Raw genomic sequence first — 22,780 nt, forward strand, 5'->3', positions numbered from 1 at the left:
AAAGCAATGTCCCCTTGTATCCCATGCCCCTTCACTTTCTCAATAAGCCTTGCATGGGGCACCTTATCAAACGCCTTGCTGAAATCCATATAAACTACATCTACTGCTCTTTCCTCGTCTATGTGTCTATTTACATCTTCAAAAAATTCAATTAGGCTCATAAGGCATGATCTGCCTTGGACAAAGCCGTGCTGGCTATTTCTGATCATACTATTCCTCTCCAGATGTTCATAAATCCTGCCTCTCAGGATCTTCTCCATCAACTTACCAACCACTGAGGTTAGACTCACTGGTCTATAATTTCCCGGGCTATCTCTTCTCCCTTTCTTGAATAACGGAACCACATCCGCAATCCTCCAATCCTCCGGAACCTCTCCCGTCTCCATTGATGACGCAAAGATCATCGCCAGAGGCTCAGCAATCTCTTCCCTGGCGTCCCACAGTAACCTGAGGTACATCCCATCCGGTCCCGGCGATTTATCTAACTTGATGCTTTTCAAAAGCTCCAACACATCCTCTTTCCTAATGTCCACATGTTCAATCTTCTCAGTCCACTGCAAGTCTGCACTGCAACTACCAAGATCCCTTTCCACTGTGAATACAGAAGTAAAGTATTCATTGAGTACCTCTGCTATTTCTACCGGTTCTGTATAGGCTTTCCCGTCACATTTGATAGGTCCTACTCCTTCACATCTTATCTTCTTGCTCTTAACATACTTGTAGAATGCCTTGGCGTTTTCCTTTATCCTGTCTGCCAAGGCCTTCTCATGATCCCTTCTTGCTCTTCTAATTTCCCTCTTAAGTTCCTTCCTACTAGTCGTATACTCTTCTAGATTTCTAACATTACCTAGCTCCCTGAACCATTTGTAGGCTTTTCTTTTCTTCTTGACTAAATTTGTTACAGCTTTCGTGCACCATGGTTCCTGTAACCTACCATAACTCCCCTGACTCATTGGAACGTTGCTGTGCAGAGCTCCAGACAAATTTTCCTTGAAAATTTGCCACATTTCTTCTGTACATGTCCCTGAGAAAACCTCCTTCCAATTTATGCCTCTAATTTCCTGCCTAATAGCCTCATAATTGCCCTTACTCCAAATAAACACTTTCCTAGCTTGAATGATCCTATCTCTCTCCAATGCTAATGTAAAGGAGATAGAGTTATGATCACTATCCCCAAAATGCTCTCCCACTGAGAGATCTGACACCTGCCCAGGTTCATTCCCTAATACCAAATCAAGTACAGCCTCTCCTCTCGTCGGCTTATCCACGTACTGTGTCAGGAAGCCCTCCTGAACACACCTAACAAACTCCTCCCCATCTAATCCCCTTACCCTAGGGATATTCCAATTGATATTTGGGAAATTAAAATCTCCCATCATGACCACTCTGTTATTATCACATCTCTCCAGGATCTGCTTCCCAATCTGCTCCTCCACGTCCCTGCTAGTATTGGGCGGCCGATAGAAAACACCCAGTAAAGGTATTGACCCCTTCCTGTTGCGAACCTCCACCCACAGAGATTCCGTAGACAATCCCTCTGTGGCGTCCATCTTTTCTACAGCGTGACACTATCCCTGATCAACAGTGCCACTCCCCCACCTCTTTTGCCTCCTTCCTTGTCCCTCCTGAAACATCTGAAACCCGGCACTTGAAGTATCCAGTCCTGTCCCTGAGATAACCAAGTCTCTGTAATGGCCACCACATCACACTTCCAAGTAGTGATCCACGCTCTAAGCTCATCCATTTTGTTCACTACACTCCTTGCATTAAAATAAACACACCTCAACCCTTCGGTCTGAGCGCTCCCCTTCTCTGTCACCTGCGCATCCTCCCTCTCACACTGTCCACAAGCCCCTTTTATTTTTAAGCTAACCTCCTCTCTCCCTGTTGTTAGCCTTCTTACTGTGTTTACCCCAGTCCAACGCCGGCATCTCCACATCATGACAGCTCAGTTTTCTCCCACAGTCCGAAAGACGTGCTGGTGAGGCGCATTGGCCATGCTAAATTCTCCTTCGGTGTACCCAAACAGGCGCTGGAGTGTGGGGACTAGGGGATTTTCACAGTAACTTGGTTGCAGTGTTAATATGAGCTTACTTGTGACACTAATAAATAAACTTTAATTGTGCGGATTTTGTGACACAACCTATTTTGACGGTCGGGATTGCAATTCTTTGCACTTTTGACAAAAGGTTCCAAAGGTGTGAACAGTGAGTGCATCTTTCCTGCTGTGCTGCAGCCAGCAGGAGGACACACCCTGGCTGCAAGCCAGTCCTCCTGGGCAGCACGCGCTCATCCGCCCCGCCCCCCCCGCCCCCCCCGCCCCGGCCGCGGCCCACTGACGTCACATCAACCCCGTGACTGGGTGACGTCGCTTCCCGCGCCGCCATTTTCTCTGGCGGAAGTGAGTGCGGTTTAAAGGGGGGGTGGGGGGTAAAAAGAAAGCCCGTTAATCGGCGCCTTGAGACAAACACGGAACGGAGAGGGACGGTATCGTAAAGGCGCAGATATGTCGGACTTCGATAGCAACCCCTTCGCCGATCCTGAGTTTAACAATCCCTTTAAGGTACGGGACATCGGAGTCGCCATGTCGTTACTTTAATAGCCTTTGGTGGTGGGGAGGCTGAGAACCGGGGCGGCCGCCGCCGCCGCCTGAGTCTGTGATGGAGCTGAGGAGGGGAGGCGTGTGGATTGGGGACCGTGTGGACGGGGCCAGTCTTATAGACTGGATCGAGACGAAAGAGGATCGATCTGCCAGTCTCGGGATGCGGGGGAAGATTTGGGGGGGTTGGGGGCGGCTTTGTTTCTGGGGGAAAGTGCTTCTTGCCTGAGAAGAAATGGGAGTGTAGCTGATCTATCACCTCGGGGTTTTTTCAGCCATGGCTGAAGAAGTGGGCAAAGCGACATAGGACGGTGTGTGTAAGCGCCTGATGGCTTTCATGTTGACGATATTTGTAGAGGGGCATTCTGACCCGGCCCTAACTGTATCGGCGAAGTGCTGCAGGAGATGAACAAAGGTTGTGTGTGGCGTTAATGTCAAATCATAGCTTTTGTGTATCGTGTAGTCACCTAACTTGACTAAATTCGAAGTGTGGTCTTCATGCTAACGAAATATTTATTTTCGTTAGCTCATGTGGGTACGTCTTAAAATAATTGGTAACTTTTAACGTGAATATCAGCTTGATGCACCTGAGGTCGGAATGGCTGCTAGTAAAGTTTTTTTAAAAATTATATGAATGCAAGCTTGTGTCACTACACAAGACATATGAGAACTCTTTTTTTACTATAAGAACATTTCCAGGAATAATCCTGTGATCCAGAAATGATACACCAATATCTCTGTCACTGAAGAATTCCAGTTAGTTGATATGTATTCTTAATCTTCAACCACGTTTTTAGTGGAAATTGTCACTTTGTTTATTCTTATGCTGAATCTTTGGACGATTGTTACCTTTCTTTTGAAGTGTTCCAAACAAAAGCAGGGCACTGAGCTGATGAACATTGGGGAACCTGATTATAGCTTCGTAGAGGAATTTTCTTTTGCTCAGTGCTCTGCACCAATGAATTCTTCTGAAATGTCTCCAGTAATGTAGGAAAATGCTGCAACTAGTCTGAGACAGTTTGCTGTGCAAAAATTGAGGTTAAGTAACCAGATTTTCTTAAGTTTGCAGGTGTTGGCTAGGATACAAGTCAAAGCAAATTGCTGCAGATACTGGAAATCTGAAATTAAAAGCAACTGTGGAGAAAAGATGGATAGGGTCGACTTTGGGTGGGTTTTTTTTTGTTGCCTCAACTGGGTAGCGCTCTGAAGTTGCTTTGCCCACCAGAGGGCAGTTGGGGCATCTTTAAAAGCTTATTTACAAGATGGCCTGGCATTGAAATTTGTGGAGTTTTTTTCTCTCAGCGGTATAAAAATGTATTTTAGCCCATGTCTGTTAGTATTGTGAGCCAGCTCGTCTGATCCTATTTACTTGCTGTTTCTATAGTTTATAAGTTTAAAAAAAATTACAACTTTTTTTTGAGGGACACTCCAATTGCATTTTAAAATTTAGGAGATCATCTTCAACCACAATTTGACGAAGAACTCATTTATTAGTTACAACTGGTGTAAAATGAAGTTCCTTCAGTTGAACTTAAACTTTGTGCCCTTGCCAACCATTGGAAGCAGCCTATTGTTTATCCTACCACAACCTTTCATAAGAAGATCCACCTTGAAGAAGATGAGAACTAGGAGCAGGAACAGGCCATCTGGCCCTTCGAGCCTGCTCTGCATTCAGTATGATCATGGCTGACCTTTTGTGGACTCCGTTCCACTCGCCTGCCTGCTCACCATTACCCTTAATTCTTGTACTATTTTAAAAATATATATATATCTATCACTGCCTTAGAAACATTCAATGAGGTAGCCACAACTGCTTCACTGGGCAGGTAATTCCACAGATTCACAACCGTTTGGGTGAAGAAGTTCCTCCGCAACTCATTCCTAAATCTGCTCCCCCTTATTTTGAGGCTTTGTCCCCTATTTTTAGTTTCACCCACCAGTGGAAACAGCCTCCCTGCTTCTATTTTATCTATTCCCTTTGGGAATATAATTGGGAACACCGCCACCTGCTAGTTTCTCTCCTCACCCCACACCATCCTCACTTGGAACTTTATCACCATTCCTTCATTGTCGTCAGGTCAAAATCCTGAAACTCGCTTCTCAACACCATGGCAGTTCAAGAAGGCAGCTGACCAGGCAATTGGGGATGGGCATTAAATGCTGGCCTAGCCAGTGACACTCCATGAATGACTTAAGTGGAAAAGATTACTTGTCCCCTCTCGTGAGAAACCCAAACTAATCACGTCTCTCTTCAATAACCACCCTCTCATCCATGAAATCTCTTGAGTCTGTTTGTGCTTTTGATATGCTTCTGATAATGAAGTTCACAAAAATGTATACAACATTGTAGCTGAGACTTGACTAAAATTTGTGCAAGTTCAACATTCCCTCATTTGTGTTTTCTGTTTTGAAAGATTAACCAAGGGTTTTATTGTTTTTTTAATTGCCTGATTTACTTTTGCAGCAACCTTCAGTGACAAGCACAGATTTTCTTTGTTTTAGAATATTATCAAATCATCTGATCTTTTTATGCTCTGACTTATTATTGAACATTTTTTTGTACTTGCCACCTGTCTGTGTCTCCTGCTGTCTTTTATACAATCCTTGTCAAAATATCATCTCATCATTGTGAAAAAATGAATATGGTTTCTTGAATTCTTGTCACGAGTGGTGATTGGGAAATTATCCACTTGTACTGTATTGTCAGAGTAAGGGTAAGCATTTTTTTTGATGCAAGTCAGTGATTGCTGCATAATTCAGTGTGAATCCCAGCACCACAGAGGATAATATCTTGGAATTGGTGATCAGGAGTGAGTCATAGTTGCTAAGTAACCTAGTAGTGGGGAGCACCTTATGCACAAATATAGTGTGAATATTATCTGCTGTTTGACAGTCAAGTCATGGAGAAATATTTAAGATAATTTATTGATACTGCCCAAGGCCTGGCCTATGGAAATGACAAGCCACATTGATGATTAAATGGGAGGGTTGAATGTCTTTTCAGAGAGTATTAAAAAGCAGTTGACAAATAATGAACTAAAATCAGAGTAGTTAAAGCAGCTAAAACAAAGGGAAAGTATGTTAAACTCTTGGGAGAATAAATAAGACAATTGGAAGCTGCCTTGGACAGAATCTTAAATGGCACCAAGATCATGAAAGAAAATTTGAACAGATTTTCGATTTTATTTTAAAAGTGACGAGTGTTGGATTTATTACTTCAGTTTGTAAAACTAAATATCATAGAATGGCTTGGGGCTGATTGTTAAAGGAATTTGAGAAAAAGCCCCAGGTTACCTTGATGTGCAAATTAGAATGTAGATCATAACATGGTTGCAAAAGTTATGTAGGAAAGACTTGGGCATTAATCATTCCCTAAAGATATAAATGTTAGTTGGGGCATATATGCTCCTAGCATTCCTGGTGTCGAAGGACACCTAGATATTTTGGCAAAATTGTAACCAGTACTCATTGGCGCAGCGCCTAGCATTTTACTTTTGAGCAGCTTTTAGTGCATTCACAGTTTTCATGCTCAACAGATTGGATCAGTTAATTTCATGATAGGTTTCAGAGTGACTTTAGCCTTGAACCATTTGCTGTTTGTCCACCTTTGGATTTCAACATGTTGAGTGCGTATTGTAAGTGGTGTCAATATGTTCCATGTTGCTTCTGCACTATGGTATATTGTAGTTGCGGAATTGCACCAAAGCTCAAAGTATTTGTCCTCCTATCTTTCCACAAGGCAAATGGGCTGCATTTCATGGTCTGTGCCCATCGTTGAAGCTATCCAATAGGTATCAAGGTTCTGATCTGGGACTTTGCTGATACCAATGTCAAGCTTCTCCTGGAACTTATCTTTTGTTTCCACTGGAGCAGTGTTGGAGCATTGATATTCATGAGCTTAACTGGTCCTGTTTGATATGAAAAGCAAAGAAAAAGCATGTTCTGAACCATTTGTGTGGAGGGTTCTATCATCAAGCAGAATCTCTTGCAATAAAGCCTCCACCCAAGTCACATGTTTCCCCTGAACTATTCTCTTGGCTGATAAACTGCTAAATGTAGAAAGACTTAGACAATATTCAGGCCTGGGCTGACAAGTGGTAAGTAACATTCGTGTCAGACAATGACCACCACTAATGAGAAAATCTAACCAATGCCCCTTGATATTCAATGGCATTACCATCACTGAATCCCCCATTAACAGCATCCTGGGGCTCCCATTACAAATGGCTAGTCCAGTACGGCTACAAGAACAGGTCATAGGCTCAGAATCCTGCAGCGAGTAATTCACCACCTGACCTGTCAAAGCCTGTCCACCATCTATTAGGCACAAATCAAGAGTGTGATGTAATACTCTTCACTTGGTTGGATGAGTACAGTACCAACAAGAAGCTCAATACCATCGAGGGCAAAGCAGCCCACTTGATTGTTCCCCCCCTTGCCCCCATCTGCCTGTATTTGTGCTTTCTCCCTCATCTGCCAGTGGCAGCAGTGTACCATCTGCAAGATACGTTGCAGAAACTCACCAAGATTCGTTTACCACTCACCAACCTGACATGGGAATATCACCAGAACACCCCCCCCTCCACCCCAGCCAAGCGATGCCCACATCCCATAATGTAAATAACACTTTTTCAGTAATCCACATTCTGCAAGGAAAGCTATGCCAATGTCCAAGCACGGAGAAACCAACACTCCTGCAGCATTTTATACAAACTGCTCTGCTTGTTGGATGAGTACAAGTTTGTGACTCTGCACAAGAACCAAGGTGACTACTGCCATTGAAACACTTGAACAGGCATTTCTCTGCTGAGCATGGTTGGACAAATGCTTACCACATTGCTCTCGTAAGAATGTAGATCCTTGCTGAATGCGTGCGTGCGCGCACACACACACCACCCCCCCCCCCCCCCCCCCCACCTACAGAAAAGGCTGTTTCCGAACTGGAAGATCCACAATTAACATCTCAGTCTAGCAGCCAGAAAATAAATGTTGTGAACAATATTGAGCAAAGGTGGTCTATTGATGCTGCTGGAGAAAATTGACATCCCCTTCTGAAGCAGCTCTGTGTGACCTCTTTCATGACAACACAGTCTGTAAGGTCAGCTACGATGGGACAATATTTGGAAGCCTTTGAGATCTGCAGTGGAATCTAAGCAAGGTTGTGTTCTGGCACTGACATTGGAATGATCTTCCCTTTGCTGTTGTGCCTTCAGGCTATCTACATAGTGTGTTTTCTTCTACATCAAAACTGGTGGAAAGCTTTTACATTTTGCAAGCCAGAGATTCGAAACAAGTGTGCCATCTTCATCCCGAATAGCTCAATGGTGACAAAGCTGCACCAATGTTCCATACGGAGGAACACATTCTGTGGCAAATGGAACGACTCGCTCATGCTGTGAAGTATTTCAGGATGATGGATGTTGCCATACTCTATCTATCAGCATTGACAATGTGATGCTGGAGATAGTTTCAATGAAGAGTGCGGGAGGGAATGCCAGGTGCAGCATTAGGCATGCCTCGAAGAGGTGCCAATCTGGTGAAGCTACAACACAGGACTACTTCCATTTCAAACAGCAAGTAAGAGATAAACAACCAATGGATCAGATCCAAGCTCTGCAATCCTCTCATCCAGCTGTGAATGGTGGGTGGACAGTTGCAGCACAAATGCAATGATGAGCCACATTCAAGATCATAAAAGTGCAATTTGAGTTGGGAATCCAAGACCTGGAAGAGGAGATGCTTTTTGGTCATTTCAGCCACCATGCCCAGTCCATTGAAGTTGTTTTTTGTGTGGAGTTTTGCCTGAACGCTTCTGCAATTGGCCTTGAGAAAGAGTGTGAATCTGGATAAATATTGCTGATGTAATTTCTGTGTCACTCATGCACAGTCCAGATCTCACTTAAGTACAGGAGTGTAGTGACAACTGCTTTGTACACCAAGAACTTCAAACTTGTGGTGGTCTTTGTCAAGCACTCACTGCTGTAGTTTGCTATGTTGGATCTCCGTGCAGACATGACTGCCAAGAGATGAGGTGAATGCCAAAGATTAATGATCCTTGGAGAGAAGAAATTCCTCATCTCCACATTAAATGGAAGACCTTTTAGTTTTAAAAGTTTATTTATTAGTCACAAATAAGGCTTACATTAACACTGCAATGAAGTTACTGTGAAATTCCCCTAGTCGCCACATTACAGCGCCTGTTCGGGTCAATGCACTTAACCAACATGTCTTTCAGATTGTGGGAGGAAACCAGAGCCCCTGGAGGAAACCCATGCAGAAATGGAGAAGATGCAAACGCCACACAGACAGTGACTCAAGCCAGGAATCATACCTGGCGCTGTGAGGCAGCAGTGTTAACCACTGTGCTGCCCCAAGTGTTCCGCATGTCAGATTTTCTCATTGGGGGGGCATTCTCTTCGTATTGACCCTTTCAAGTTCCCTCCAAATGTTGCTTCAATAAAATCATCTCTCATTCTTCTAAATTCCACTGAGTACAGGCTGATCCCGGCGATCCTTCTAAGAACCACATCCAATGCAATGATATCTGTCTTTAAGTAAAGAAACCAAAGTTTTACATTGAAATCCAAGTGTAGTTCTACCAATGCCTTGTAAAATCGTAGCAAGTCTTGCTTGCTTTTATATTTTATTCCAAAAGAGAGAATGCTGGGAAATCTCAACAGGTCTGGCAGCATCTGTAAGGAGAGAAGAGCTGACGTTTCGAATCCAGATGACCCTTTGTCAAAGCTTTGACATATTTTATTCAAGGGCAGCAGGGATAAGCTAGGTAATTACAAGTTAGTTAATCTAACATCAGTAGTAGGAAATTATTGGAAACAATTCTAAGGAACAAGATTAATCAATACTTGGAAAGGCAGGGGTTGATCAAGGATAGTTGGAGCACAATTTATTAGCAGGCGATCCTGCCCAACTAATTTTTTTTTGAGAAGGTAACTAAATGTATTGAGGGTAGTACAGTTGTGGCTCACATGGACTTCAATAATGCTTTTGAGAAGGTCCCAAGTGGAAGATTGGTTCAAAAGGTTAAAGCCCATGGGATCCAAGGCAAGTTAGCAAATTGGCTTGTTATAGGAGGCAGAGGGTGATGATGGAGGGCTGCTTTTGTGACTGACAGTCTGTAACCACTGGTGTAACATGGGGATTGGTGCTGGAACCCCTGCTGTTTGGTAATTACACGAATGACTTGGATGTGAATATATGCACTGCTTCAGTTAGTAAGTTTGCAGGCAACATGAAGTTGGTAGTATTGTTGATAGTGAGAAGGATGGTCCTGAGCTACAGACTGATATTGATTTTAGCTGGTAAGTTGGGCAGAACAATAGCAGGTGGAATTTAATTCTGAATGTGAGGTAATGCATTTGGGAACTCTAATGAGCATAAGATTTCCAGTGAATGGTGGGTGGGTCCTTGGAGTATTGAGGAACAAAGGGACCTTGGTGTACAAGTCCATAGACCTTTGAATGTGACAGCACAGGTAGATATGGTGGTGACAAAGGCATGCTGAATGCTTGCCTTCATTAAGCCGGGACATTGAATATAGGAGCAGGGAAGTCTTGGTACAACGTTTGGTTAGGCCACAGTTGGAATATCGTGTGCATTTATGGTCGCCACACTATCAGAAAGATGTGACTGCAATGGAGAGGGCACAGAGAAGATTCACCAGGATGTTGCCTGAGATGGAAAGTCCCAGCTATGAGGCGAGACTGGATTGTTTGGGTTTTTCTGTGGAGGGGAGGGGGCAGTCTGAGGTGTACAAAATTGAGAAGCATAGATATGGTAGACCAGAAGAATTTTTTTCCCAATGAGGTGTTTAATACCAGAGGGTGTAGGTTTAAGGTGAGGAGTAAATTGTTTAGTGGGGATCTGAGGAAAATAATTTTTTGATGGAAATATGGAATGCACTGCTTCAGAGGGTGATGGAGGCAAGTACACTTGCAACATTTAAACACCCGGACGAGCACTTAAATTAGTGGCTATGGTTTAAGTGCTGGTAAATAGGATTAGTGTAGATTAGAACTAGATGGTCAGCATAGACATGGTGGGCCAAAGGACCTGCTTCTTTGCTATATGACTCCTTAGCACTCTACATGGATGAATCACAAGTTAGCATCCACAAGGACATCCAGATCCCTCTATTGCCACATTCAACACTTTTTTTTTCAATTTAAATAATCTGTCCTTCCTGCCAAATGCACAGCCTCTCATTTTTCCACATGATACTCTATCTGCCAAACTTTTGTCCTTTCCAACTTAACCTATCTACGTCCCTTGGCAGATTTGTCCTCACTCAAGTCATATCATTAGCAAATTTGGCTACTGTACATTCAGTCCATTCCAACTCATTAATGTAGATTGTAAACAGTTGAAGCCCCAGCACTGATTTCAATGGATTCTAGCATTTTCCTAATGACAGATGTTAAGCTACTGGCCTAGTTTTCTATGTCTCCTTTTCTTGAATAGAGATGTTGCATCAGAAGTTTTCCGCAATCTCGGGAATTTTGGACTGCTACAACCTATGCATTCACTATCTCTACAGTCATTTCCTTTAGGATTCCAGGATGCAGGTCATCAAGTCCAGGGAACTTGTCAGCCTTTATTTCCCTTAGTCTTTCCAATACGTTTGCTCAAGTGATACTGATGTTTGAAGTTCCTCCTTCACTTGATTAACTCATTATTTTTGGGGCCTCACCCACACCCTGTACAGTTGCAACAGAAATTCCCTATTTTAAACTCCAACCTCTTCGCAATAAAGGCCAAAATGCCTTTTGCCTTAACTACTTGTTGGAACTGCTTGCTAGCTGCTTGTGATTCATGTACTAGCACACCTACATCCCTCTGTACTTCACTCGCCTGCAGTCTCTCTTCATTTAAATGATCTGCCTTTTGATTCTTACTACGAAAGTGCATGATCTCTCATTTTAAGAAAGGGAATAGAAATGACCCTGGTAATTATAGACCGGTTAGTCTTCGGTGGTTGGTAAATTGATGGAAAAGGTCCTTGGGGAGGGGATTTACGACCATTTAGAAAGATGCGGATTAATCCGGGATAGTCAGCACGGATTCGTGAAGGGCAAGTCGTGCCTCACAAATTTGATAGAATTTTTTGAGGAGGTAACTAAGTGTGTTGATGAAGGTAGTGCAGTTGATGTTATATACATGGATTTTAGTAAGGCGTTTGATAAGGTCCCCCATGGTCGGCTTATCATGAAAGTAAGGAGGTGTGGGATAGAGGGAAAGTTGGCCGACTGGATAGGTAACTGGCTATCTGATCGAAGTAAGAAGTTTAACAACACCAGGTTCAAGTCCAACAGGTTTATTTGGTAGCAAAAGCCACACAAGCTTTCGGAGCTCCAAGCCCTTCTTCTACACTCACCTGAAGAAGGGGCTTGGAGCTCCGAAAGCTTGTGTGGCTTTTGCTACCAAATAAACCTGTTGGACTTTAACCTGGCGTTGTTAAACTTCTTACTGTGTTTACCCCAGTCCAATGCTGGCATCTCCACATCATATCTGATCGAAGACAGAGGGTGGTGGTGGATGGAAAATTTTCGGACTGGAGGCAGGTTGCTAGCGGAGTGCCGCAGGGATCGGTGCTTGGTCCTCTGCTCTTTGTGATTTTTATTAATGACTTAGAGGAGGGGGCTGAAGGGTGGATCAGTAAATTTGCTGATGACACCAAAATTGGTGGAGTAGTGGATGAGGTGGAGGGTTGTTGTAGGCTGCAAAGAGACATAGGATGCAAAGCTGGGCTGAAAAATGGCAAATGGAGTTTAACCCTGATAAATGTGAGGTGATTCATTTTGGTAGGACAAATTTAAATGTAGATTACAGGGTCAAAGGTAGGGTTCTGAAGACTGTGGAGGAACAGAGAGATCTTGGGGTCCATATCCACAGATCTCTAAAGGTTGCCAGTCAAGTGGATAGAGCTGTGAAGAAGGCCTATAGTGTGATAGCTTTTATTAATAGGGGGTTGGAGTTTAAGAGCCGTGGGTTTATGCTGCAACTGTACAGGACCTTGGTGAGACCACATTTGAAATATTGTGTGCAGTTCTGGTCACCTCACTATAAGAAGGATGTGGAAGCGCTGGAAAGAGTGCAGAGGAGATTTACCAGGATGCTGCCTGGTCTTATGAGGAAAGGTTGAGGGAGCTGGGACTGTTCTCTCTGGAGCGGAGGAGGCTGAGGGGAGACTTAATAGAGGTTTATAAAATGATGAAGGGGATAGATAGAGTGAATGTTCAAAGACTATTTCCTCGGGTGGATGGAGCTATTACAAGGGGGCATAACTATAGGGTTCGTGGTGGGAGATATAGGAAGGATATCAGAGGTAGGTTCTTTACGCAGAGAGTGGTTGGGGTATGGAATGGACTGCCTGCAGTGATAGTGGAGTCAGACACTTTAGGAACATTTAAGCAGTTATTGGATAGGCACATGGAGCACATCAGGATGATGGGGAGTGGGATAGCTTGATCTTAGTTTCAGATAAAGCTCCGCACAACATCGTGGGCCGAAGGGCTGTTCTGTGCTGTACTGTTCTATGTTCTCATTTCCTCACAAACTCCATTTCCCAGGTTGTCACTCAGTCACCCAATCTCTGTATCCTGTTGCAGAATGACAATATCCTCATCACAACCATCCACCTATCTTCATATCATTGGCAAATTTGGAAACCTTATTCTGTTCTTTCCTCCAGATCACTAATGTAAATAGTGAGCAATTGTGGGCCAAGGACTGATCCCTGCAGCACTTCTAGTTACGTTGTTCCATTCTGAAAATGACCCATTTGTTCCAACTCTGTTTTCAATGTGACAATTTCCAATCCATGCTAACACACTTCCTCTAATTCCTTGGGCTTTTACTTTATGCACTGGTCTCTTATGCAGCACCTTGTCAAATGTCTTTTGGAACTCTAAATATATTACATCTGCAGGTTCCTCTCCACTCCCCCGTTACATCCTCCAAGAATTCCTTTAAATTTGTTAAACATGATTTGTCTTGCACTAGGTTCGATTTATATTCAACTTTCCTAAATGATTAGCTATTTCCTCTTTGATTATTAACTTTAACATTTATTATTGGCAAGATACTAAAATAACTGGCCTACAGTTCCCTGCTTTCTGCCTTTCTCCCTTTTTGAACAAGGGCATCTCATTGGCTGCTTGCCAATCTTCTGTTACTTTTCTGGAATTTAGCGAGTTTTGAAAATTTTCAACCAATGGATCCTCAATTTCTGCAGCCACTTCCATTAAAACCCTAGCATGCAGTTCATTGGTTCCAGGTGACTTGTCCAGCTTTAGCCCCTTGAGTTTTACTTTTAAGGATGTTTTGCCCACAAAATGTACAACAAATTTAATTACTGGCTTATTCTCCAATTAGAACAGAAATACTCGGGCAAATGACATCTCTGAAGGGAGAAACCGGTTGAGGACTGAACTTAGTCCATGGGATATGGGTGTTGCCAGTGCTTTGGGAAAACAATCAAGTCTCACACCATCCTGACTTGGACACCTATATTGCCATTTCTTTTTCATGAGATCAAAACCTGGAATTCCATTTAATCAATTATCTTTTCAATGACAACACTGGGCAGCAAGTGCTGGCCTTGCCAGTGACTCCCACATCCCACAAATCAACTTTTTTTTAAAAAAAAAAAGCGTTTTGGCTCACTGTTCAGCTGGGCATATCATTTGCTATGTCACCTGCAGAGCACAGATTGAGGGCATTCAGTTTCCCTCATACAGCTGGTTTCCATCAGGTACTTAGTGTGATTATACGCACAATACACGGCAGACTTCCCATAAACCCACAGTGTGAACTAAATGAGCTGTTTGCAGTTCCTTTTTAATCTGCAGATTTTGTGATGCCCATCTGTCTATCCTGCACACGTACTCCGGTTTCTGCCCTGCCACAGTAGCAAAACAGTTCTGTTGCAGATGACGTGCTATGTGATTGTGGCAAGGGTAAATGTTCTCTCCTCCTCTTCAACCTGTCTGCAGCTTTTTAATACAAGGCCTCTCCACTGCTGGGCAGGACTATTATCACCTGGTTCCATTTTTGCCTATCTAATCGTAGCCAGATAATCAGTTGCAATGGCTTCTCTCTGTTCCTGCACCATTACCTATCCCTTGAGGAGCTAAGCATGGCTCTCCCTCATTTCATAGCTACTTGCTGCCTCTCGGCAGCATCATCCAAAATCACAGGACGGAAATTTTCCATTTTTTTTCCCATTGTCAGTCCCAGCGAGAAACGATGCGAATCCCGATTGGTGGGGAAACTCACCACATATTCTGCCTCTAACAGAACTTTTTTTCCACATGATTCACGCCATACTTATGGTGGCTTGCTCCTGGTTTGCTTGCCCTCGGTAGGCATGATCTCTTATCAGTGCGGTGCTCCTTTTTAAATGCTTACCCAGCATTTGTTCCAGTTAGGGGAATGGCTGCCAGGAAGACAGCACCACTTTTCACAGGAGCCCTCTCCAAACTTTTGGATGGTGTCGAACAGAGGTGTGACATCCTGGACCTGCAATTGGCTCGACGTTCAGCAAACAAAGTCACCAACACCGCCTGGTCGGCTTTGGCTGTGTGGAGGGTTCTCTTTTGTATGGTGCCCCCACCTTGCCCTCTGCACAAGTGTGGTCCTGCTCCTCACCGGCTTGCTCTACAAGAAGATGAAGCTACAATGCTGAAAGATGAATAATCACCTTCGTGCAGCCAAATAAGTCTGCCTCCTCGTGTCTCCTGCTGCACCCCTCTACACACCTATTTCCAGACTTCTTCACCATCTGATCTGGCATAGCTCACACCTACACTCCATCTATTTCATTGCAGGACAAACTGAGCATGAGTGGGCACAGCCTTCCGGAGTCGTGCTTGAGCTGAGAACCATGATGTCCTTTGAAGAGACAGCCCTTTGTGCTGGCCGGTGAGGAGCAGGACCACACTTGGGCAGAGGGCAAGGTGGGGGCACCATACAAAAGAGAACCCTCCACACATGCAGTCATGGTGCAAGCCTCATGTGAGTTAACTTTCTCACATGGGTCTGCCCCTGTGATGCACTGATGCCATCTTGCTTCCCTTGAGGTTACTCTGTCAACCAGCCCAGATCATCCTCTTGTTCTCTGGAGACCAGACCTGAGCAACTCTGAGGGAGACGTATTGGAGACTAGTATTGAGGAGGTGTCGCAACTGTCACCTGTACTAAAGTTAAAGTTTCTTTATTAGTCAGAAGTAAGGCTTATATTCACACTGCAATGAAGTTACTGTGAAAATCCCCTAGTCACCACACGCCAGCAGTTATTGGGGTACATGGAAGGAGAATTTAGAATGGCCAATGCACCTAACCAGCACGTCCTTTCGACTGGGAGGAAACCCATACAGACAGTGACCCAAGTTGGGAATCGAACCTGGGTCCCTGGCAAGTGAGGCAGCACTGCTGGCCACTGTGCTGCCCCATACTATTCACCAGCACCAATGCTTTCACCTTGGTGTGATAGGCAGGCTTAGTTCGCACCTTGCAGGTGGAGGAAGGGAGGCCCCAGGAATTCGGCACTCTTGAGGGATGCTGGAGCCCGGGAATCTGAGTTCCAGGCCAATGCCTTTCCCTTTCCCTGTGTCCAGTTGTCCCAGAGCTGCTGGAGGTTCAAAGGCAGAGTCGGAAGCATCAGGAAGGGTTGACCAAAACAGAAACCTGAGGCTATGGCTTCTACTTCATCTGCCAGATATCTTGTGTTAATGTTTCATGGGTTCTTGAGGTTGTATTTGTTAGTGCTGCTGCAGATTTCCACCACAAATTCTGACACTATATGGGCAAGGTTCTTCATATTGTTATCGATGCAACTCAATCAGTGAACCTCTTCTTCTTGCATGCAGTTGACAAATTAAGTTGTGCTGACTCACCATTCTGACTTCTGGTTGTCCTCTGTCTCTCCCACAGTATGATTGTTGTCAGAAACATGGGACCTGTGCAGGAGGACATGATGGCAACTATGTGCCAGTGTTTGGAAGCATGATGAATGATTAAAGTTTAGACTTTGTCCTCCTGTCTGTCATTGTGCAGTTAGAACATAGAACAGTACAGCACAGGACAGGCCCTTCGGCCCACGATGTTGTGCCGAGCTTTATCTGAAACCAAGATCAAGCTATCCCACTCCCTATCATCCTGGTGTGCTCCATGTGCCTATCCAATAACCGCTTAAATGTTCCTAAAGTGTCTGACTCCACTATCACTGCAGGCATTCCATTCCACACCCCAACCACTCTCTGCGTAAAGAACCTACCTCTGATATCCTTCCTGTATCTCCCACCACGAACCCTATAGTTATGCCCCCTTGTAATAGCTCCATCCACCCGAGGCAATAGTCTTTGAACGTTCACTCTATCTATCCCCTTCATCATTTTATAAACCTCTAACTCTCCCCTCAGCCTCCTCTGCTCCAGAGAGAACAGCCCGAGCTCCCTCAACCTTTCCTCATAAGACCTACCCTCCAAACCAGGCAGCATCCTGGTAAATCTCCTTTGCACTCTTTCCAGCGCTTCCACATCCTCCTTATAGTGAGGTGACCAGAACTGCACACAATATTCCAAATGTGGTCTCACCAAGGTCCTGTACAGTTGCAGCATAACCCCACGGCTCTTAAACTCCAACCCCCTGTTAATAAAAGCTAACACACTATAGGCCTTCTTCACAGCTCTATCCACTTGAGTGGCAACCTTTAGAGATCTGTGGATATGGACCCCAAGATCTCTCTGTTCCTCCACAGTCTTCAGAACCCTACCTTTGACCCTGTAATCCACATTTAAATTTGTCCTACCAAAATGAATCACCTCACGTTTATCAGGGTTAAACTCCATCTGCCATTTTTCAGCCCAGCTTTGCATCCTATCTATGTCTCTTTGCAGCCTGCAACAGAACTCCACCTCATCCAGTACTCCACCAATCTTGGTGTCATCAGCAAATTTACTGATCTACCCTTCAGCCCCCTCCTCTAAGTCATTAATAAAAATCACAAAGAGCAGAGGACCAAGCACCGATCCCTGTGGCACTCCGCTAGCAACCTGCCTCCCGTCCGAAAATTTTCCATCCTCCACCACCCTCTGTCTTCGATCAGATAGCCAGTTACCTATCCAATCGGCCAACTTTCCCTCTATCCCACACCTCCTTATTTTCATCATAAGCCGACCGTGGGGGACCTTATCAAACGCCTTACTAAAATCTATGTATATGACATCAACTGCCCTACCTTCATCAACACACTTAGTTACCTCCTCAAAAAATTCTATCAAATTTGAGGCACGACTTGCCCTTCACGAATCTGTGCTGACTATCCCGGATTAACCTGCATCTTTCTAAATGGTCGTAAATCCCATCCCTAAGGACCTTTTCCATCAACTTACCAACCACCGAAGTACGACTAACCAGCCTATAATTACCTGGGCCATTTCTATTCCCTTTCTTAAACAGAGGAACAACATTCGCCACTCCAGTCCTCTGGCACCATCCCTGTGGACAGTGAGGACCCAAAGATCAAGGCCAAAGGCTCTGCAATCAACATTATTTTCTGATCATGGTGGTGCAGGGGGCAACATTTGAAGGTTTGGGAAATCTACACCATTCCTTACCTTCTCACATGGGCAGTGGTCATTGTTCATGTCCTTGTCCAATGATTCACATAAGTTGCATCAGATTTACTAGACAAATTATTAGAAATGTCTTGCCTTCCTGACTCTAGTCATGTCATTGGTGTTCTTTAGTCCACCATTCTGGGAATTATCTTGGTCATCTCTGCTGAGGGCTGCATTCCTGATGAGGTGATCAGCCTCGGTGTATGCTTTGTCCATCTTGGATGAGGGAGGTGGGGGAGATCCTCCTCTGCAAAATTGAAGACTTTTTTTTTTAAACTAATCAGTCAAATGCAGTAAGAGAGAAATTGCTAAGTGTTTTTTGGATTCTGTTCAGATGAACTTGTAATTAATTATTGTGTAAATATTCCAAACAGATAAAAGTGCTACTTCTCCTGTGACCCATAGCTTACTCGAAAGGGGAAATTATTTTTTCCAACTTTTATATTACAGTCATAAATTGATGTATCTTTTGATTCAACTGCTTGATTGCACTGATTCGTGAGATCTGATTTTCATTCTTCTAGTAATTAATTTGCACGGAAATCTGAGCATTGTTTATCCGACCAATCCGTTTAGCTCACTGTTTGATTCTGATTAGTTTTTGTAATCTAGTCTATAAAATGGCAGGAATAATCTCAGCAAATTTTTACATAGTTATTGGGTGTTCTTTTAAGACTATTTTATTAATGGTTTAGCTTTTCTATTAAAACCAGTCTTTGAGAAATTGCACAGCTCCTGAAGGGGAACCCAAAAAAGGAATTGGCAGTAACCGCTAGATAGAGCTGTTTTTGTTTCCCTCCTGTTTTCATTTTGCTCATGGAAGCAGTTCTGCTAAAGCTTGTGAATATACCTTAACTATTGTATAATCCCTAGCTTTAGTTCTTTAGCTCTTACTTTGTAAACTAAATATGGCTCACCTTGTGGTTTGCAGATTTGCTTACAATTTAAAGGAATAGAAATAAAAACTCTGCTCTTCCAGTAATTAAACAATCCTGAATTTAATTATGTTTGATTAAAATTCATGTTATGGAAGTTGCATAAAGTTTCTTTCTCTCTCTCTCTCTGTTGACGACAAAACTCTATGGGCACCTGATGGCCCTCCATTTGTGTACTCAACTATCACGTTTGCCTTGCTGGTAAAGCAGCAAACCACTAATTGTCTTCCAAGAAATGCTGCCCATTCTTACTACAGATGTCAGCTCTTAAGATGTACATAATGAAAAAGGGTAGGCACTTGGCAAATTAACAATAGCCATTGCATTAATGTTAATTTCGAAGTTGCTGATTTATAACATCTTAAATGCTTGCATACTATTTTGTGAGCCAAGTTTTCAGTGTCAGGAGCTCATAAATTGATTTTTTTCACCTTTTCATCAGAAGGGAAGTGGTTGAATTATTAGACCACAATTAGTACTTTTGAAAGTAATGATTGTGCCCAATGCCCCATTTAGAAAGGGTTTCATTTCCCTTTAGAACAGACCTATACCTTAATTATATCCTGCTCTTTGAAAAGCAAAAGTCTATAAATATCTTGACTCACTCAACATTTCTGAAACAGAACTTGCCTGTGATTTACCTTCTAATTGTCTTACCTACTTCGGAGAAGTTGTGCTTCCTGGTAGTATCCATCCAAATCTTGACTAGTATTACATTCTGACATGTTGGCTTTCTCTAATACTGTTATGGTAAGTCCTGCTTGCAAAGAATCCCCGAGAAAGGGGCTTCCATCAAGTATTTTAAGCATTTGGTTACTGGCTGTATATACTTAAAGCTGTTGACTCTGAATACATGAGCAGGATTTTCACTACCATTTCAGTCTTGGAGCTCAACCAAGCAATCGTTTGGATCCTTTGGGAACTGCATCAGCAGAAGTGCCAGGCATCTCGTTTTCCAAATAGATTTGTTATGAATGATTGGCTGAGCTCAAACTCCAATTGATGCAAATAGTAAATAGTTGGGAGGCCCACTGCACAGCCCCCTGCAGAACTGGTCACATCCTGCTAAACAGGCAAAGACCCATTTATGTATATTATGTTTTCTGCCAACCAATTTTGCATCCAAGTTAATATGCTAGTCCCCCAACTACACCATGCACCTTTATTTTCCACAAAAACCTTCGAGGCATCTTCTTGCCTGCTGGTTCCCCTTAACCCAAAACACATGTTACTCTTGCAAAGAACTGACTACCCTTTTGTAAACCACTCTTCCTGATTACCTTGAGCTTATTTAAGTGTCTAGCTATAACCAGTTAAATGAGTTGATTCCAATACATTGCCCTTGACAGACGTCAAGCTAACTGATCTATAAATTCCTGTTTTCTGCCTTCCCCTCTTGATAAGAGGAGTTATATTTGCTACTTTCTAGTCTGATGGAACTTTTCCATAATGTAACAAATATTGGAAAATTAACAACGCATTTACTACCTCATTAGTCACCACCTTAAGATCCTATAAGGTCCATCCAGAACTGGGACATGTCAGCCTGTAGTTCCATCATCAGTTTTCTCAGTACTGCTCCCATAGTGGTTGTAATTTCACCAATTCCCCCCTCCCCCTTTGGCCTCCTGATTTACAGTTATTACCAGAATCTTGTTAGTGTTGAGTGAAGACAGAAGCAAAATAATTTGTTCATTTGCATCCACCATTTCCTTTTATCTTTTAACTCCCCAATCTCATTTGCTGGAGGACCAACACTCTCTCTGGTCACTTTTTAATACCTGAAGAAACTCTTGCTATCTATTAATATAGCCTGGTCCCTGGTTAGTTCCAAAATGTGTTGCTCTAAGAAACGACCTCAAAATCATTGGCGCTAGTAACTTGGATGAGTACACAATCTGATTTTTCCAGTTTGTATGTAGATTAAAGTCACCCATGTTTATTGCTGTCCTTTTATCACAAGCACCCAATGTTCGTTCTTGTATACTTCACCGTACATTGGTCACTGGGGGGGGCTATAAACCATACTGACTAGTGACTTTTCGCCCACTATTCCTCATCTCCATCTGAATCAAGGTCGTCTCCAACTATTGCACAAGTACCATTATTAACACTGCAAACCCTCCATCTTTATGTTTCTTTCTATGTTTCTATGTTTTTACCTAGCTTATTCTGCTTGAATGTCACGTATCGTCAATAGTTAGAACCTAATCCATGTCATCCTTCAACCGCGTCTCCTTAATGGCTGTCAGATCATATTTATTTATGTTAATGTGCACTGTTAAATTGTTTACTTTTAAATGCCATATGCATTCAGATACAGAACCTTTAGTTTTATCTTTTTATTATCTTTGTAATGTCTAGTCTTAATTGTTGCTGCATTTTTTTTCTGTCCCGTCCTGCTATTCACTGACCCTCATCAGCACAGGGCACAGTGGTAAGCACTGCTGCCTCACAGTGCCAGGGTCCTGGGCTTGATTCCTGGCTTGGGTCACTGTCTGTGTGGAGTTTGCACATTCTCCGTGTGTCTGTGTGGGGTTGCTCCGGTTTCCTCCCACAGTCCAAAGATGTGCAGGTTAGATGGATTGTCCATGCTAAATTGCCCCTTAGTGCCAGGAGGACTAGCTAGGGTAAATGATGGGGTTAGGGCCCGGGTGGGATTGTGGTCAGTGCAGACTCGATGGGCCGAATGGCCTCCTTCTAAACCGTAGGATTCAATGATTTCCCATATTACCATTTTTCCTCTTTTTGTCCATCTTGCTGCATTTGATCCTTTGCCCCCACTTTAGTTTAAAATCCCGCCTCTTTCTGTAGTTGTGTGATTCGCAAGAAGATTAGTTTCAGCACTGTTAAGGTGTAGATCATGCCAGTACCCCACAAACCAGAACCCATTTCTCCCACACTAATCTTTTGAGCCATTGTACCTATGCCAATTTGCCTGTAGCTCAGGTAACAATCCTATTGCTGTTCTTTTTAAATTGGTGCCTAGCTCCTCCCATACCCCATGCAGAACCCCCTTCCTAGTTATACCATTGTCATTGGTACCTAAATTAAAAACATTGGGTATTTGATCTCTTGTCAAGGAAGTAATCATTGCAATCATAAGGGATTCCAATCTAAATGCACCTTTCCATTTAAAGTCAAGGGAATCAATATTTCAACTTCAAATTATAAAATGTTTACCATATTAGAGGCCATTATATAATATCCTCTCAAGGTGAAGATCTTCCCAACATCTCCTTTTGTTATCACAGTGACAACACTGTTCATACCTTTTTGTTTCCCAGACTTCACAGTTTACAACATTTGTCTAAACAAATGTCCTTTTGTTAAAATAAGCCAGCACCTTAACAGCTGCCACAGTCTTCAAATCATTGATTTGCCATTCAACCTTGAGTCTGTTGATTCCCAAATGTAGAGAACGTTTCTTGTTCTCCATCATCGTAAGGACTTTGGTACTGTCGTCAACAGACTTCACTTCCTTAGCCCCTTGTGGTAAATGGATATGTATTCCATGCTATTTCTGAACCTTGTGGCTGGAAGACTATCATGCTTTGTACATGAAAGGTTGAAATTTCATATAGCTAGAATATGCTCAATAACCTTGT

At 43.2% G+C, this 22,780-nt stretch overlaps 1 protein-coding gene across 1 annotated transcript in view; it reads left to right on the forward strand.

The window, feature by feature from the left end:
- Positions 1–2,356: 2,356 nt before the first annotated feature.
- scamp1 (secretory carrier membrane protein 1) overlaps positions 2,357–22,780 on the forward strand; it is a 53,170-nt gene continuing 32,746 nt past the window's right edge. The window contains exon 1 of the mRNA XM_078214964.1: positions 2,357–2,563. Within this exon, the coding sequence (XP_078071090.1) occupies positions 2,507–2,563 (57 nt within the window). The 5' untranslated portion in view covers positions 2,357–2,506. The remainder of the gene's footprint in view (positions 2,564–22,780) is intronic.

The sequence above is a fragment of the Mustelus asterias genome, chromosome 6 (genome assembly GCF_964213995.1).
Source record: "Mustelus asterias chromosome 6, sMusAst1.hap1.1, whole genome shotgun sequence".
NCBI classification, from domain to species: domain Eukaryota; kingdom Metazoa; phylum Chordata; class Chondrichthyes; order Carcharhiniformes; family Triakidae; genus Mustelus; species Mustelus asterias.